This window comes from Cynocephalus volans, chromosome 9 (genome assembly GCF_027409185.1).
Source record: "Cynocephalus volans isolate mCynVol1 chromosome 9, mCynVol1.pri, whole genome shotgun sequence".
NCBI lineage: Eukaryota > Metazoa > Chordata > Mammalia > Dermoptera > Cynocephalidae > Cynocephalus > Cynocephalus volans.
In genome coordinates this window covers 128,111,447-128,129,281 of record NC_084468.1, presented here as the reverse complement: position 1 = coordinate 128,129,281, position 17,835 = coordinate 128,111,447, and the positions used below count along the sequence as shown (strand labels likewise).

The 17,835-nt window shown below is 38.8% G+C and overlaps 1 protein-coding gene across 3 annotated transcripts in view; it reads left to right on the top strand.

Moving 5' to 3' along the window:
* The first annotated feature begins 962 nt into the window (after positions 1–962).
* The window catches only part of OTUD4 (OTU deubiquitinase 4), a 41,308-nt gene continuing 24,435 nt past the window's right edge, over positions 963–17,835 (top strand). Inside the window, exons 1-6 of one of the 3 annotated variants that reach the window (XM_063107609.1) lie at positions 963–1,755; positions 5,975–6,058; positions 8,785–8,835; positions 14,761–14,807; positions 15,509–15,581; positions 16,786–16,867. In XM_063107609.1, the coding sequence (XP_062963679.1) occupies positions 1,597–1,755; positions 5,975–6,058; positions 8,785–8,835; positions 14,761–14,807; positions 15,509–15,581; positions 16,786–16,867 (496 nt within the window). In that variant the 5' untranslated portion in view covers positions 963–1,596. The remainder of the gene's footprint in view (positions 1,756–5,974; positions 6,059–8,784; positions 8,836–14,760; positions 14,808–15,508; positions 15,582–16,785; positions 16,868–17,835) is intronic. The other 2 variants (XM_063107608.1, XM_063107610.1) reach the window with 2 other exon arrangements.

The following is a 17,835-nucleotide window of genomic DNA, read 5'->3' as shown; positions in this document are numbered from 1 at the left end:
ACCTATCTAAACCTACAGTAATCCTCCACTTATCTCTTCTCCCTCCCTTCCATCATGGACTCAAAGCTGGAATAGTTTTTAGGATTAGCCATGTGTTTGAATGACACCAGACGCGGTTCTGGTGTCAAATAAAATTCTGGTGTCCCGGAAGCATGCTGGATAAATCCTGAGTTCTAAAGCATAATTCAACTCTGCCAATTTCCTGTCACTCAACTTCGAAGGGTAGGAAGTTGAGCTGGAAGCCTCGAGCACTGCTGGAACCCCTGGCAAGTCCGGCATGTTCTCAAGCAACTACGAGATGAATTTTTTAAGAAGGAAAAAAAAAAAAAAAAAAATCTAACTTTTCTAACAGTGCCCTCTCTTTGTGTTGGGGTGTGCAGCTACAGTAACAGGGTGAACAAAAATGTCTCTGGTAGAGGCATCATCTTGCCACAGTGCGTGAGCTGTACTTCTCATTTCTAACAGGCATCAGCAGTCCACGGTTGATTTATGGTCAGCGTGTGTCGTCGTGTACGGTGCCAGTTCCAGGCGGCTTCGCCAATTAGCTCTATTTTCTGCTTAAGCCGTTAAAGCCACCTCCATGGAAACGCAAGGACAGCAGGCCTGGGGGAGGGGAGCAGACAGGTGCGCCCTCTGTTTGGAAATACACAAAGGGCCGACATTGTCGCGGCTGTGTGTCCCTGGCAACTCCACGCACGCACGGCGCGCGCACTTCCCGCGGCCCCGCGGCGCAGTGGGCGGCCGGTGGGGCGGCGCGCGCAGGTCGCCCAGCGTCGGCTGGCGGAGACCTCGGCCTGTTCACGGAGGCGACGCCTGGGAAACGCGAAGCCGGCTCCGGGCAGCAACGGCGACGGCGGCGCCCGCGCTGTAGGGACTTGTAGTCCGCGTGCCTCCCGGGCGCCTCCCCCGGTAGGCCAGCCCGCGCGTGCCCGCCCGCCGCAAGCCGACTTCCTGCCGCTGCCAAAACTACACCTCCCGCCGTCCTCTCCGCTGTGGAGCCGAAAGCGAAAACAAATTTTGGGCTGCGAGGGCGCTGCCCTCCGCCGGGCACCCCCTCTCGCTTCCCGCCCCTCCGGCGCCCTCCGGCGAGGTGGGGAAACGCTAGGCCGCGTCTTTCTCTTCTGGTTTCCTGGGCTCCCAGCGTGGCGAGCGCGCGGGGACGCAGGCCTCTCTTCACCTGAGCCGGCCTCGCGCGCGCGCCGGGGGCGGGGGCTTCCTCGCCTCACACTAGTTGGGACGAGGAAACTTGTGCGGGCGGCCACCCCCCGGCCCTGTTCCTGAGCCGGGCAGCGAGGCCGTCGGGAAGTGACTTCTCACTGTCGGGGTTTTCTTTAATTCCACCCCCACCCCTGCTTTCCCTGGGCGCGTGGTCCCTCCCGGGAGGCGGCTGCGTGCGGACAAGCATGCACTAGGCAGGGCTCCCCTATGCGCCTGGAGAGCGCGGACCGCTGCCTCGGGCCGCCGCCGTCTCCTGCCGCCTCCCCCGGAGCCCGAGCCGGAGCCGCCGCCTGTCCCAGGCCGGGGCGTCGAGCAGCTGGCGGCGCGGCCATGTGGGGCTAGCCCGCGCCGCGCCTGGCCTGCAGCAGGACCGGCAACATGGAGGCGGCCGTCGGCGCCCCCGACGGCGAGGACCAGGGCGGCGCGTGGCCCCGCGAGGACGCGACGCCCATGGACGCCTATTTGCGGAAACTGGGCTTGTATCGGAAACTGGTCGCCAAGGACGGGTCTTGCCTGTTCCGGGCCGTGGCGGAGCAGGTAATTGGCGGGGGGATGGGGAAGGCGGGAGGCGGGTGCGGCGGGTCTGGGTGGGGAAGCGGCAGCCGGCAGTCGTCCGGGCCGCCCACGTCCGGGGTTGCGCGTGGCCCCGCTCTCGTCACAGCGGCCCATTGTAACGCCGGAATGGGAGCGCTGCTTTGGGTCCGAAAGATGTAAATCGAAACTTAAAAACCCGTGAATTAACTGGGTGTCGTCCTTCCTGGCGAAGGGATAATGGGTTGAGAACAACTCGTGAGGTCTCCTCGGAGCGCGCGTACTGTTGACTGATTGCTGGGTACCTGGCGACATGTTCCGCATCCACCTTCCCTTCGTTTTATGAGCACAGCATTCACACCAGTAAACTGAATGTTTACTAGAGTTAGGTGGTGCCCCAGACTTTACTCGTGGAACATATTTTTTTCAGTCACTGGACTTTGGAATGTGGGGTAGTCAAGCCCGCCGATGTCACTTGAATGAAGAGAGCAAACTTTGCAGTTCGAGAAAACCAGCCTTTTACAGATATGGACTGTTTTGAAAGAATTGTCTTTGGGTAGATCCCATACTTTATTATGCTCTGCAAGACTGTGTAGGTATACTGAAGAGAATTTACTTTTTGAAAAGTCTGTTTTGGTGTTGGTAGTAGGAAGGATATAATCGGGGTTCTCTAGGCCCTCGGTCGTATTGTTCTCCGTTAATGGTCAAAACCACTTTCTAATAGTTCGGATTTTTTTTTTTTTTGAGAGAGCTTATTTTATATTACACTGTGTTGTAGGTGTGCAGGCACCAAAAACCATCCTATATTGAAAAATAGCTACTGAAGTAGTTGGATTATGTTTCACATTACTGCCCTGGTGTGTATTTCACAGCTTTAACAGTTTGCTTTCCTTTGGCTTAAGATCTGCTCCTCCCCACCCTCCACCCCCACCCCTAACCCCTGTGGGGTTTTTATGATGTTTGTTTTTTTCCTCACTTTTTTTGAATGTGCTAAATGGCTTTTAAAATTTTCATTTGTGAGTAAATGTTTTACTTAACATCTGGAGACCAGTCTCCTCTTGTTTCTTAAACATTAAAAGGCCAGCCATTTATTTTCCAAAGGCCCTCGTTTTCACATCTAGCATAAAATCTTTTTTTTTTTTGAACAAGAAAATTAGTACGTACAAACCTTTACATTATATTGTATGCATTGTCGTTGAAATTCTTCTGAAAGCTTCTCAAACCAGGCTCTGCCGTTTTCTTTTCATTAGACTTATCTCATTTTCGGAAATTTAGGATGGTCCAGTGTTGTGGTGGGGTATGTTCACACCCACTCACACATCCCAGCCCTTACTATTAGTGGGTAGTTTGCCCCATTTGTGAATTTTTCTGATCTTCATCTGTACTGGTTCCTCTGCCTCAGCCTCCTTGAACCTCTCTGCACCTCCAGAAGCAGAGGAAAGAGATGGAAATAATTCAGTTCATATTTATTATATATTCCTACTGTTAGCTCTAGCAAGAGTTTGGTAAGGAAGAAGGTAGAAATTAATAGAGATAAGGAAAATTGAGAGCTTATTTGGAATTGAATTATCCAGGTTCTAGTTTATATCGAAGCAGAAAGGTGTGTTTGTTTTCAGCATTACATGCTGTAGATGTTTGGCAAATTTGATTATACAGAAGCCTTTCTATTGTAGTGGGGTCTCTATTTTTAAGTAGAAAGGTGCAAGAACTAGTTATACTAAAAACTCATTGTTAACATCAGATAAGATATTTTATTGTGTCTTTTAATGGAATTTAGGTTAGGCATAAGGGAATGCTCTCCAAGTTATGTGACTCTGATTTTTATTGTACTGAACTGAGCTTAGCTCAAGACTGTCAACTTTGGAGGAAGCTCAGTTGTTCGATAGATATGGACTAAGTGTGTAGCCATCATGGCCAAAGGCAGAGTTGTGTGTGTGTGTGAAAAAGGGAAGTAACAACGATCTCAGATTGCCCATTAAAAATATGTACAAAGGATTTCATTTTTGCCAACAATTTCTCCTTTGAAATAACAATAAATATCCATTTCTAAGGAGTCAGAGTAAGTTATGCAGATGGCAGTCTTTAGAAAAGAGGAGGAGACTCGAGTTAGGAGTGGTCTTTCCCTCCAGATTACCTGATTTAGATAGGCTCTTTCCTTTTTACTCTTGCGGACTTTGGCCTGCAGGATCCCTGACCCGAATCAGCTCCATAGCCATGGAGCTAAAAATAGGGCACTCTAGAGGACTTGCTAAAACTGTCTCGGCCTTTCCCATTGTTTATCACTATCTTGTCCCAAGTAAAGAGGGAACGCCTACTACTTGTAGCTTATTTTCATGTATATAATAATTTGTAAAGATAGATATTTATCATACCATTTGAATTCCTCGAATTTGCACAATAATTTACTTTTTAAAAAGTTGATATTTAACCTTGTAGTCCTTGGCTTTGTAAATTACCAGCACCCTCCACACTTTATGGAAGTTGCTGAGAGTTGCTTTTGAGCAACAAGTTCAGATTGATTCTATGTGATCAAATCCGTTTGAAAGAGGAGAAAAACCAATAGATATGCCTGCCTTTTTTTTTTTTTTTGGATGGAAAATAAGCTTTACTAATTTATGCCTGCCACTTGTTATTCGGTAAATGGCTTTAAGACTAGCTTCACTTTGCTAACAGCCGGAAAACTCTATTAGATGACTTTGTGGTTCACTTATACTAATAATACCTAGGTTCATAGTAGTGTCTAACAGCTTTTGTGAAAGAAGTGTTGCTAAGTGTCATTTGTAGAATTGGCAAAAAATTGTATGGTGGTTATTTTTATATATTGACGGTACTTCTGGTGCTGGAAGCTTAGAATATGTAAGGATATTTTTTAATAGTGTCCCAAGACAACAATGAAGGTACGCTAAGGTAAGCTGAAAACCACATAGTAAACTGAAAACAGACTCATTGCTAACGTCAGGTTAGTGCGTCTTCAATGTATCTCAATATAATAGGACATATTTAGCTGTCCAGGCAGTTGTGCCTGTAGTTCTGAAGGTATAAATGAGCCTTGGCTGTTGTCCAAGAGAGCTGTAAAATGTGCTGCTGGAGTCTCCCTTTTCCTGAATTCTCTGCTCACCCTGAACATAAGGGAAAAATCACTCCATTGGAGCCGTAACTCTTAAAGCTATTTTCTATTAATATAAATTCTCAAGAGACCTTGATAGTAGTTCGAAATGTGTTATTTCAAGTGTTCAAGTGTGTCGAGGTTTTTTTTTTTTTTTTTTTTAAACCTTATCCCTTTAGGGTACCAGGAATATCTTCATTTGAGGTATCTAGTAAAAGAAAAGAATTTGAATCTGTTCTAAGCATGGTCAAGTATTGGGGGCTAGCCAGAGGGTTTCTAAACATTTGATAAGAAATATTAGTTTGTTTCAATCCAGAGCTTTAGAATTTTAGTAAAGGGCAATGCCAGTAAGTTATCTTTTTCTTGAACTGGTTGTTTAACAGAAGAATAAAGAGGCTACCAAGTGAGAGAATCTGGATTATACTTTGTAGGTTGGCGCTTTACGATTTGGGGCAAAAGAACAAATCTCAAGCCTCTTGGGATGACAGCACACATTTTTTGCATCCTTCATGCTGCTCACTTAAATGTTCTTTGGGGTCTTGTAAGCTTGATAATTAGGGATTTAATAATGAGGGCCTTAATTTTTCTAAAACTGTAGTGGACTTAAATTTCTACATAAGGCCACTAAGTACATTCAAAATTATTGGGAAAAAGAAATCTATCTTTACAGGCTTAAAGCCTCAGAGGATTCCTGCTGAAGTTGCCTATTTGTTCTCTTTTCTTACAACGCAGAATAATACTCAGCACTATGTAGTAGGGGTTTTGTTAGCTGTGCTTTGTGAAGAGCAAAGTTATTGTAGAGGGCTGACCAAGAGAAGAAAGTGTCTTAAGTTTACAAAGATATCCTCAAAGGAGTAATTTTAGTATTCTAAAGGAGAAATGGTAGTAAGTTCTTTATAGGATGACATCTGGTTTAAGAAATATTATTGTTTATATATATGTTATGTCATCATTGTGCTTAGAGGAAGCAGTGGGAATGAGTAAAGATATTAAAATAATAGAAAAGGAAATGGAGGGAGACTGATATTTGTTGGCTGTCAGGTTATTTTGGGTGTGAAAGAAGGCACCTGTATCCACTTTTAAGAAAATGCTTAGTAGTGTGTTCCTTTTTCTTTTTAGGTATTGCACTCTCAGTCTCGCCATGTTGAAGTCAGGATGGCCTGCATTCACTATCTTCGAGAGAACAGAGAGAAATTTGAAGCGGTAATTTGTAATTTCAAACATGTAATCGTCACTTGACTTGCGTTTACATTTTGGCCTTTGGAAGTGTTATAGTGGAAATTTCACAGGCTGAATCTTAATGCAGGTTATGAAAATAACTCATAAAAACGAATTTCTTTATCGAACTTAAATCCAGTTATATTCAGTTGTGATATTTTCTAGGCTGTTTTGTGTTTTTCATTTATTCAGACATTTAGAAAGTTCCTAGGATGGATAAGACACTGAGCTGTGGGGGATGGAAGGATGGAAGGATGACCTGGACAGGGTCCTTGTACGCTAAGAGAGAGCTTTGTCTGACATGGTCAGGGAATTGGGTGTTGTGGTTAATAGCAGTTTCTGAGATTGCTAACTCCTTATGAATTTTAAAAAATTTCAGACGTGGGGTACAAAAAAAAAATACTAAGCATAAGTAATATTGAACTCTTAATTTTATCAGAAGGCATTTATAGATTTTTAATTTTCAGGGTTTATTGTGAAATCACATATGAGAACACTACAATTATGTAAGTGGTGATTAATAGTTAATAAAATTTTGTATAACAACAGTATCATTTTCTCAGTAGTATGTTGTAGGCCGTGAAATGAGACGCTTCAGTGACCTATTTTCATTTTACATTCAGAGCCTTATAGGATTTACTAATTATTGGTTTAATGACCTAGAATTATGTAACCTGACAACTTTGCATGGTATTTTTCTCCTATTGACTGGTAAAGGATGTTGACACTTTGCAAATAACTAAATTTAAGACTTACCACATAGAGTTCTTAGTTTGGATGTGCTCTTGGGTTGGTGTTTTCTGTAGTCAAGTAAACTACCATTACTGGTAACATAACATCTTTCCAGGGGCCATGGTTTAGGATGTACAGGAAGGAGAGTTACTTGCTTGATCAGGAGGTTTGAAATCTTATTTAAAAAACCTGGTAATGTAGAGGCTAGTTAGGAGAGTATTAGGGTGTGGTGATGAAGGAGGGAAGAGGGAAGTGAAGTGGTTTTTAAATATTTGAAGAAATTACAAGTGAATTAATTATTATTGGCCCTAGAGTTGATAATAATGGATGTTGCTAACATTGGTTGCTTGCTTACTATATGCCATGTGTTGTCTTAAGTATTTTGCATATGTTTATTTAGTCCTTATAATCTTATGAGGTATGATCAGAGATTGCATGTTCTAAGGGGGAAAGTTTCACTTTCTTTTTAATAAGAACCTTCTAGTGGTTTCTTTTGGCCAGAATTGGAAAGGGATGTTGTGAGAAGGGATATTCCTTCTCACTGATAACTTTTGGCCTCAGCCTAGGTAGACATTTTCTGCTTAGAAAGAAGACTCTCAGATTGGGTATAGGCTTGTGTCAGAATACTGCTTAGGTCTCTTCCAACTTTAAATGGTCCTGTGGGGTGTTTTTTTTTTTTTTTAAGTCTGTTTGTAGCCTCTGATTGGTGGGATATTTAAAATGTTTGCGCTATTTTATTATAAGTATGTTTTTAAACTTGACATTTTTTAGAAATTGGGCATTATACAATCTATAAAAGAATCTCAATCTTAAAAAAAATCCATGGATGTTTAAAAGATTTTAATAGACTAGGGAGTGTGCTTTAATGTTTTTAAGTATATCAGTTTGTCAAATTAAATGGGACTTTGATTTAAATTATATTGAATTGGTGGTTCAGATGAATGTCTTTTAGGGCTTTCACAAATTAGTGCAATTGTTAAGAGAAAGACGTAAGAAAGGATGGGTTATCACATAGCTTGAATAAACTCATTTTTATGTTAAAGTAACAATGAAGCAGGCTGTAATAGAAAAATCTTGTTGATGCTTCAAAATATCTTCAGCATTATTAGTTCTCATCTCTTTTTAGCATAACTGACCTAAGAGACAGTGACTACTCATACCCGATTTATTTCTTAGCTACACTATTTCTTAGCTAGTATTTCTGACTTTGTTTTATTCTCTTCTACATGCTGGCCACTACCAGGTTAATCCTAAAGTACTGCTTTCATCATACAGTTTTTCAGTTCAGAATATCATCTGGGCCGGCCCCGTTGCTCACTCGGGAGGGTGCGGCGCTGGTAGCACTGAGGCTGCGGGTTCGGATCCTATATAGGAGAGGCCAGTGCACTCACTCACTGGCTGAGCGTGGTGCAGACAACACCGTTCTGAGGGTTGCGATCCCCTTACCGGTCAGGAAAAAAAAAAAAGAATATCACCTTCAGTGACCTTGAATTGCCTTCCTCATCTAGTCTCAAAATCCTGCCTGGGCTCAAGGCCCTCTATAAACAGGCCCCCATTTGGGTTCCTTGCCTACTCAGCTCCCCACCAAGTTGTCCTGCTCCAGCGGGCCAGATCGCTCCTGTCTTCGGAACACAGTGTTCTTACTTTTTCCTCATGCCACATTGGCCCTCTCTGTGGCGTATTTGTTCCCTGTGCCCGTCCAGATCCTGTTCAGCCTTCATCTTGTGTCACTCCTCTTCCAGGACATCTTTCCTGACAACATTTCCTCCTTTAAATTTTTCTGTATGTTTATGGTCTTTACTTAATGATTTGTGTATATTTTCATAATTAGATTATATATATTTTTAATGTTAACTGATGCAACCTAGGTTTGTGTAATTCAAAGCAAATGTTTACTCAGTGAAGTGGTTAATTGTTGTTTTGACATTTCTTAGATGATATTTTTAGTAGACAGTCCTAATAGACTTTTTTTTTTGCAGTTTATAGAAGGATCATTTGAAGAGTATTTAAAACGTTTGGAAAATCCACAGGTATGAAATAATCTTCTAATTTATTTCTATTTATATATCCAAATAATATCTTTAAAATTCATTAAAATGGAAGATTAATATTACAGTGTATAGACAGATTACAGTAATAAGATTCCTTATTTCCTTATAAACATTTCCTACAAACATTTTAGTTACACATTTTATGCAGCATTTAGTTGGATGACAGGCGGAGCTTTATATTAGAGGTTGCCTCACTAAGGATAGGAGTCATCTCTTTTTATGGTTTATTTATTATTTTTTTTTTACATTTTAAGATGTTGTGGAGCAGTTGGGGTGGAGGGGGAGAGTGGGAAAGGGGAGGGAGATAGGGTAGGGGGCGTGTGGCTGAGGCCCATGACACCCTCCTCATTCCAGCAGGGGAGCTGTGGGCGCTTCCAGGCTGGCTTGGTGGTCATTGCTGGGGTGGTCATTGCTGGGCTGGATGTGGACGTTGTGGAGAATGTGGCTGAGGCCCTTGGTTGCCCCCTCCCCGCCCTCCTTCTCACCCCAGGGAGTTCAGGGCTCATGCTGTCTTTATCTTTGTCATCATGGCATGTGAATGTAGCATAAAAGATCTGGGATAATACTGGTGATGATTTTCAGAATGCTGTGTTTTTGTGTATATGAGACTTGGTGGACAGGGCAAGGTTTGATTTTTCCTTAGGCACCGAGAATGCAGAGTTCTTTTATGGAGGTTCTATTTTCCATGATCAATCAGCTTTTGTGAAGGAAGAAGAGACTGTTTAGAAAGAAAAAGCACTTCCCCACCAACTCCTACTGTCACACACTTTCTCCGTCATGTTGAAGTTAAAATAATTTTTCTATCTCTATTTTTTCCCTGCTTACAAAACTAGTATTTTCACTGTAAAAATCCTAATATCATGGAATGCCATTTAGAATGTTAGGATTTTCCATTGTCCACTGTTAAGTTAAAAATAACATTGGCAAAGGAAAAAGCTTAGAAGAGTTTAGGAACGGAAGAAAGAAAATGTAATATAGAAACAAAGGTGGTTGATCAGTGATTGCTGTGTCCATTTGATTCCCTAACATTAATTTGAGTGCCTTTTATGGGCCAAGAATTGCTAGTCATCCTGGGGATGCAGAGATAACTGAGATAACCAAAGCGTTTCTCTAAGAGGAAAGAAAGTCAAATACAAGTTAGAAAAGTACATGTGTCATAAGAATTATAGAGATATGATGCTATAGGCATTCTAAGTTTTATTTCCGGCTGGGTAGACAAAGCAAGAGTTTGAGATTAAATTTATATTGCACGTCTGAATGGATTCTGAATAAGAAATGCCTGAGCATTCTAGGCAGTAAAAACTGTGAGCAATGCAGAAAAAAGTTCGGTTTATGTGGAGCTTAGAGCATGTGAAGAAGTAGTGAGAAATAAGAGAGGGAAAGTGGGGGCCAGATTGTGGGAGAGACTTCAATGCTAGGCTCAGTAGTTTGGAGCTTATGCTTTAGGCCAGTGTTTCTCAAAGTGTGATCTATAAACCTATAGATGCGTCAGCTGGTATTCTAGTAAAAATGCAAATTCCATGGCCCCTATCCCAGACCTGAATCAGTCTCTGGGCCTGGGGCCTGGGCATCTGACATTGGGACGCCATTCAGGGTTTTTGAGGTAGAAGTGAGAGTAGTGGGTACTCTGTCTAAAATTGCAGATCTTAGCCCCCAACACACTCCCTATCTCTCTTCTCTGCTTTATTTTTCTCTGTAGTGCTTATACCATCTAACATATTATATATTTTGTTTGTTTTCCTCCTACTAGAATTAAGCTTCATGAACAGAGTTCTGTATGTTTTGTTCATTGCTGTGCCCCAGAACTGGGAAAAGTGCCTGACATTTTTGTTGACTGGATGGATGAAAGAATATTGTGAAAAATGGTTTGAAGCAGATGAGACCAGTGGCAGAAAGATTCATTTCAAAATGGTTTAAAAAATTGCTTAAAATATGGAAAAATGAACATATTATTTTAAGTGTAAAAAGAAATAAGTGCAGTATTATTCCAGTTTTGGAGACAAATACTCTCTGAAGGCCTTTTCTCTAAATCCATCCTGACTGTATTTTTATTTGAATAATTCTGAAACTGAGTTTTATCCATTTGCTATGATCACAAATTCATTTTCCTGAAGTTTACACTTTTCTCTCTTAGATTTTATATTTTTATTGCTTTGGAATTCCCATAGTTACCTTTCAATTTGGGGTGCCTAATTGATAATTTGTGTGTGTTGAATGAATGTTAAATTCCTATCATATTATGTGTGTAACAGATAGGGAAGATAAACACCAGATGTTAACAGTTATTATCTGTAGGTGGCAAATATTATATGTTTTTACTTCCTTTAAAGAAATACAGGAAATGACAGAAACCTTTTATTAATTTGTTGATAAGAAAACCTCCACAGTGTTATTTTATAATGATCTTTGTGTAGCAGTTCAGGTTATTGGGCTATGAGGGACTGAGCTAGGGTAGACATAATGGAAGTAGAGAGAAGGGGACAGGAGGACATGAGACAGTGTGTGAACTGAAATGAGACTGATTTTATTTGGGGTCTGTGGGAAAGGAAGGAGTGAAAGTTGGTGCAATTTTGAGCATGCGGGTCAGGTATGTGCCTCTTCCTACCATGCCAACTGCCCGGGTTTCTTTCGGAAAAACACAGGACTTCTTATTTTATGACACCCTCCTCCCCAATCTGATCAAACCTTTTCTCCAGATGTCTTAGGTGCCTTCTGAGCAGTTGTTTCTTCTTCATTATGAGCAAGAGATATTTATAAATCTTCATTCTGTTACTTTTTCTCCCTGATATATAGGATGTATAAAATGAAAACAAAAGTATAGTTAGTGAATAAACTCTGTTGCTTCATCAGTTCTCAGAGAAATCATCTTTACCCTCAAAATATCAGTAGAGCATTTTGAAAAATGCCTCAGACTTCTGCAAGAGTATATTTTTGTCAGGTATATTAAGGTTAAGTTGACATACAATAAAATTCACCAATTTTGAACATACAGTTTGATGAGATTTGACAAATGTATACAGTTGTCTAACCACTACCACAAACATTAGGTATGATATTTCTTTCACTCCAAATAATTCCCTCGTGCCGTTGTGCACTTCATTCCCTTACCCTACCTCCTGGCTCCTGTTAACCACTGTTCTGCTTTCAAAGTTTTGCCTTTTCTAGATGCATATACATGGAATGATAGCATTTGTAGTCTTATGTGTTTGGCTTCTTTCACTGAGCATAATGCAAACACTTTAGGATTCATCCATGTTGTTGTATTTATCAGTAGTTTATTCCTTTTTATTGCAGTGGTAGTCCACTGTGTGGATGTGCCACATTTGTTTACGCTTTCACTGCTGATTGATACGTAGGTTCTTCCAGTTTGGGTCTGTTACTGTTGAAGCTGCCGTGAACATTTGCTGATAAGTCTTTGTGTAGACATAGGAGGGTTCTTCAAAAAGTAAAGATTCATATTGTCTCTTAATTCCACTTTTCCATGAACTTTTTGAAGTACTCTCGTATGTTTTCTTTTTCTGTTGGATTAATACCTGAGAGTGGAAGTGATGGGTCATATGGTAAATATATATAGTTTAACTTAATGAGAAACTGCCAACTGTTTGTACCAAGTGTCTGTACCATTTTTCTTTCTATTAGCAATATATGAGAATTCCAGTTGCTCCACATCTTTGCCAACACTCATTGTGATTTTTAACTTTGCATTTCTCTAATGGTGTTGAGCATGTTTTCATGTGCTTATTTCCCGTCCATTTATCTTTGTTGGTGAAATGTCTGTTCATAGATATTGCACATTTTTTATTGCTGTTGATGCTGCTGAAGTTTTAGAGTTCTTTATACTGGATGTAAGTCCTGAATTGGATATATGTTTTGCAGATACATTCTTCCACTTTGTAGCTCAGCTTTTCATTTTCTCAACAGTGTCTTTTCAAGAACAAAAGTTTAATTTTGACTATTTAAGTACACTTAAATTATGTGCATTTTATGTAGTATGGTTCAATAGTTAAAACAGATTTTGCAGAAATTCTTTTTTCTCACCCACAAGAAAGATGTATATCAAACATCATAAAAAGTGCTGAATGAATAAAATTAAAGCCTTAAGGTGGAAGACAGTAGTAGTAGAACATCGATTTTTTTTTTTTTTTTTTTTTTTTTAAGTAATTTAAAACTGACCCTGGTTAGGGAAGAGGAGATTTTACGGTAGCCACTGTTTACTTAGCCAGACTACAACAGAATTTATTCTTAAGATTACTTATAGAAACATGTATTACAGTAACATTATGTAACATTTTATTGACACTAGTAGAATTTTTCATTTTTTGAAGTCATGTAACACATTTTGCGTAAATTAGAAATGGAACTTGTGTTTGTGATCTATGCAGGCTCATATCAGTGAAGGATTTCCTGTGTGCCGGAGGGTTTGACAGAAAATGTGATTGTTAGGCTAAGGCCTATTTTAAGGAATCTATTTTTAATTTATGACACCTATTTCATTTTGAAAGTCAGAGCCAACTTTTAAGAATTATTAAAATGAAAAGCCTCGGGGGGAAAGATTGTCATTGTCCTTGTCTAAAATCTTTTCCTTATCTCAGTTTTTTTTTTTTCCCTTTCAAGGAAAAAATCGTTGATTTACTATAAATCATTGTTTTTAGTGACTCTTGGTATTAAAGTCTTATCTAATTTCACAAGTAGTATAAGAATACATTCTCATGGTAAAAGATTTAAAAATGTATGCAGAATGAAGGGTGAAAATTCTTCATTTTTCCTCTTGAATTCCTTGTCTCTATTGTCAATTTAGGATGCATCCTTAGGGTCCCCTTTCTGTGCACACACACATACTAATATACAAATATATACAGTTTTTTGTTTGTTTTACACTAATAAGATTATTTTACTGTGACTTACTTTTTTTTTTTTTTTTTTTTTTGTCTTTTTCGTGACCGGCACTCAGCCGGTGAGTGCACCGGCCATTCTTATATAGGATCCGAACCCGCGGCGGGAGCGTCGCCGCGCTCCCAGCGCCGCACTCTCCCGAGTGCGCCACGGGCTCGGCCCTGTGACTTACTTTTTAACTTAATAGCCTTGAGTAATCTTTCCAAGTCATTTCATATGGATACACCTCATTCTTTTCAATGAGTGCATGATGTTCTATGGTGTAAGTAAACCATAAATTATTTAATTACTTCTTAGGAATCTTAAGGGCTCTTTTTTTTCTTTTTCTTTTTCTTACCCTGTTACAAATAGCTTACAGTGATGTCCTTGTTTATATATGCCTTTGTGGGCATATGAAATATTTCTTTAGGATAGGTTTATGGAAGTTGAATTGCTGGGTCAGAAAGTATATGGGCATTTTAAATTTTGATTTATATTGGCCATTTTCCTCCAGAAGAGCTTAAAATGACTTCTTTCAGGAGTGTAGACTTTCCCTTATTTCAAAATGATTGCCATGACACTACCTTCTTTATACTTCCATTTACCCTGAAGATAAGAGACCTTCTGCCTTTTTAATGCTTCCTGTTTTTCTGTTTCTATTCAACATTTCATTTTCTGGGTTTATACCATGTGCCAAGCTCTGTCCTGTGTGCTAGATTGGAGGATGGCCCTTGCATTCAGCAAGTTCTAAACTTACAGATGCCACTCAATGTTCTTGCCACACCAATAGGACCTGTCATTACACCCTATTACTGTTACTAAGGATTTTTGCAACAGAGGCTTGGATTGCTTTTTAGTATATATTATGGCCTATTTTATAGAAATGTTTTATAATATTCAAAATAGTATTAATGAGCTTTAATTAAAAGTTCATTAAGTATATTGTATAAAGGTATGTCTAGAGGTATTATATAAAGTATATTGTAAAATGTGTGAGACACTTACGTGCCAAATATTTTTTTTTCAATACAGGAATGGGTAGGACAAGTGGAAATAAGTGCTCTTTCTCTTATGTACAGGTAAGCACTGTAATAAGTAAACAAAAATAAAATCAGGGAATTAGTATATTTCATTATGCTAAAAATGTTAAAATAGCAAAGCTGTTTTATACCTTGGTTGTGAAGCATCTTTTCTAAGATTTTTTCTTTTCTTTTTTTAATTGCATCAATTAGGTTTTGACATTTAGATATGTCAACTTTAGAAATTTTAATTCTTAAAAATATTTTTGGAAAAAGGCACAGAAGTTTTTCCAGGCTATGTCCTATAAACTGTCACTTATCAGTATTACCGAAAAATGATTTCCTACTTTCTCTGGGCCAGTAGCATTGAATGGCTGCTAGAACAGAACTAAAATACATTATTACTCCATTTTACTACTATTGTCCAGTAGAGGAGCAGGTGAATACTTTGTTTTTTTCTTTTCAAAATGTTGTTTAAATTTCATCTTCATGATTTCTGTGATTTTGAGGTCCCTCTTTAAAGTTATATCTGAATTTATGTTGTGTGTAAATTATATTTGAAATTTTATTTTTTAGAAGAGATACTTTTATATAGGTATTTTACAACTTCGCTGTTTCGTTACTATCTTTTGTTTACTGCTTTATCCTTAGTATTGCCTAGCACATATTAGGCTCTTGATAAATGAATGAATGAGTGAATTATTAAATTTAAATTTATGTAATATATTCCATTAGAAATAATTTCTAAATGTTATTTTCAGGAAAGATTTTATAATTTATCAGGAACCAAATGTTTCTCCTTCACAAGTAACTGAAAATAACTTTCCTGAAAAGGTAAGAATTTCTCAGTTTTTGTAGTGGATTTAAGTAAAAGAACCATTCAGTTGCTACCTTGACCTCCTAAGCTATAATTTCAAATGACTTGAAATAATTCTTTATGAAGGTTATGGTATTGTAACTTTTTAAAATTTTCTATTAATCACCATTGAGTCATACAGTTTTGAATTCCCCCCCCAACAAATTACTGTGTTGAACCCTTTTATAACGTTTCAGTGGTGGAGACAAAAAAATTATGGGACACTAGCGTATATGGTGAATTAGACTATTACTGTTTTATGTCAACATAAACATTAAATAGTAAAATAACTTGTAAAAATAGGTTCTGCCATTGAATCCAGGAATACTTTGGTAATCATATATATTTTCCATTGTAAAGGTAATTTTACTGGCAGTGGTGTTATTGCGTTATTTGGTCATAAAGCAGAAACAACTGAAAAATTATGTGAAATCTAGAAAAGAAAAAAAAATTCACCTCATTCTCTTATGAGAGAATTTTGTTTTTTTAGAATTTTCTTACATTAAGGATTTTTTTTTTTTACCTCCATGGCTAAGGTTGAAGAGAATTTTGTTTTAATTAGCTGTTTTGGAGTCATGCAGGCCAAGTTGAAGTGTCTTTTGTGTCACCACGCTGGTGGTGGTAAGGGGGAGGGTAATTGAGTGAAATACCACAGTTCTAGGGACTTGGGGATTTCCAAGGACTTTGCTCTGGATCTGGTCTTTCCAATACAATTTTTGGAATATGACATATTCTAAACAAAATCAATGTATACTTCTTTTTGTATAAGTAATTGACTATTTAGAAAGTACTTAACACTGTAAAGAAGCAGAAAATATTTATTTTTGTGTTTCTTAGAGGTTAGTATTAATAAGGTTTTGGTTGTTTTTTTTTTAACAGTCTTTTAACTTTCTTGTTCTTTAAGTAGTTGAAATCATGTTTTCATATATTGTGTCTGTTTTTTTTTGATTCTATAAACATTTTCCCAAGCCATTAAGAATTTTTTGGTTTATTGGCTGTATAGCATTTTAGCATATGGATGTACCATAGTTGTACATGTAACATTGTCTCTTTAGGTTGCTTCTAAAATATTCACTTTCTGTTTGGAAGTTATCTGATAACTCAGAGGCATTGGAGACATAAGTTGCTTTGTAAATGTCGTGTATATAAAGGGCTGAAATATGTCTTATTTTTCCCTTTCAGGTATTACTGTGTTTTTCGAATGGAAATCATTATGATATTGTGTATCCCATAAAATATAAAGATAGCTCTGCTATGTGTCAGTGTAAGTATCACCTTATGTTTATAGAGGACATTTTATTCATAAACTATACAGCCTAAATGCAGACAAATCAGAGTAAATATATTCTTTTCTGTTGTGATATAAAAAATATTTCTAAGAAGCTTAGGTTACCAAGAATATTAATGTTATAGTAAAAACTTTTTCCAATGGAAGAAAAAAGGAACTAGTGGCTAGAGTTTGACTTGTAAATACAGAGTTATTTTTTTCAGCAGTAAATAAGGACTTACATGCGTTTTTAAAGCTGTTAGTGTATATATAGCTTGAAAATCCAAATGACTGAGCAAGTCAAACATTGGCTTGTATTTGGCTCTAGGGCGGATTTCTTAACCTTGGCAATATTGATAGTTTGGGCCAGATAATCATGTTTTGTGGGGCTCTTTTGTTTAGTAGCATCTCTGGCCTCTACCCAGTAGATGCCAGTAACACTCCCTGTCCCTCATTGTGACAACCAAAAATATCCCGACATTTTGCCAAATGTTTCCTGGGTGTGTGGGGGTGTGTGTGTGAGAGATTTTCCCCTTCCCCTCCTCCCATTTGAGAGCTAGTGTAACCATTATCTACTTTATCATCTGTTCAGACAAAGTACAAATCACTCATACAAAGCATGTACTGGGCATGTAACAGCTTTTTCCTCTGTTTTTAAGCTAGTGGTGACCAGTAAAGATATGTGTGATGCAGTTTTTTAAAATTAATTGATCCATTTTGAGATATGAAAATCTAGCTGTCTGTATACTGGTTTGTGTCTTCCTCCTTCCCCAGCCAGTAAAATCTGGACATTTCAGCTTTGGGAAGGATAGCTCCTGGAGCCTGCCTTTCCTATACTTCTAAGTGCCTGTGGTTTGGGTGATACCAGAGGTCTGTCTCTTGTAACCAGAATCTGGAAGAAAGATGGTATGAAAGAAGGAGGTCTCTTTGAGGACTCATTTAGAGGGCGGGCACCCATCGTTGAT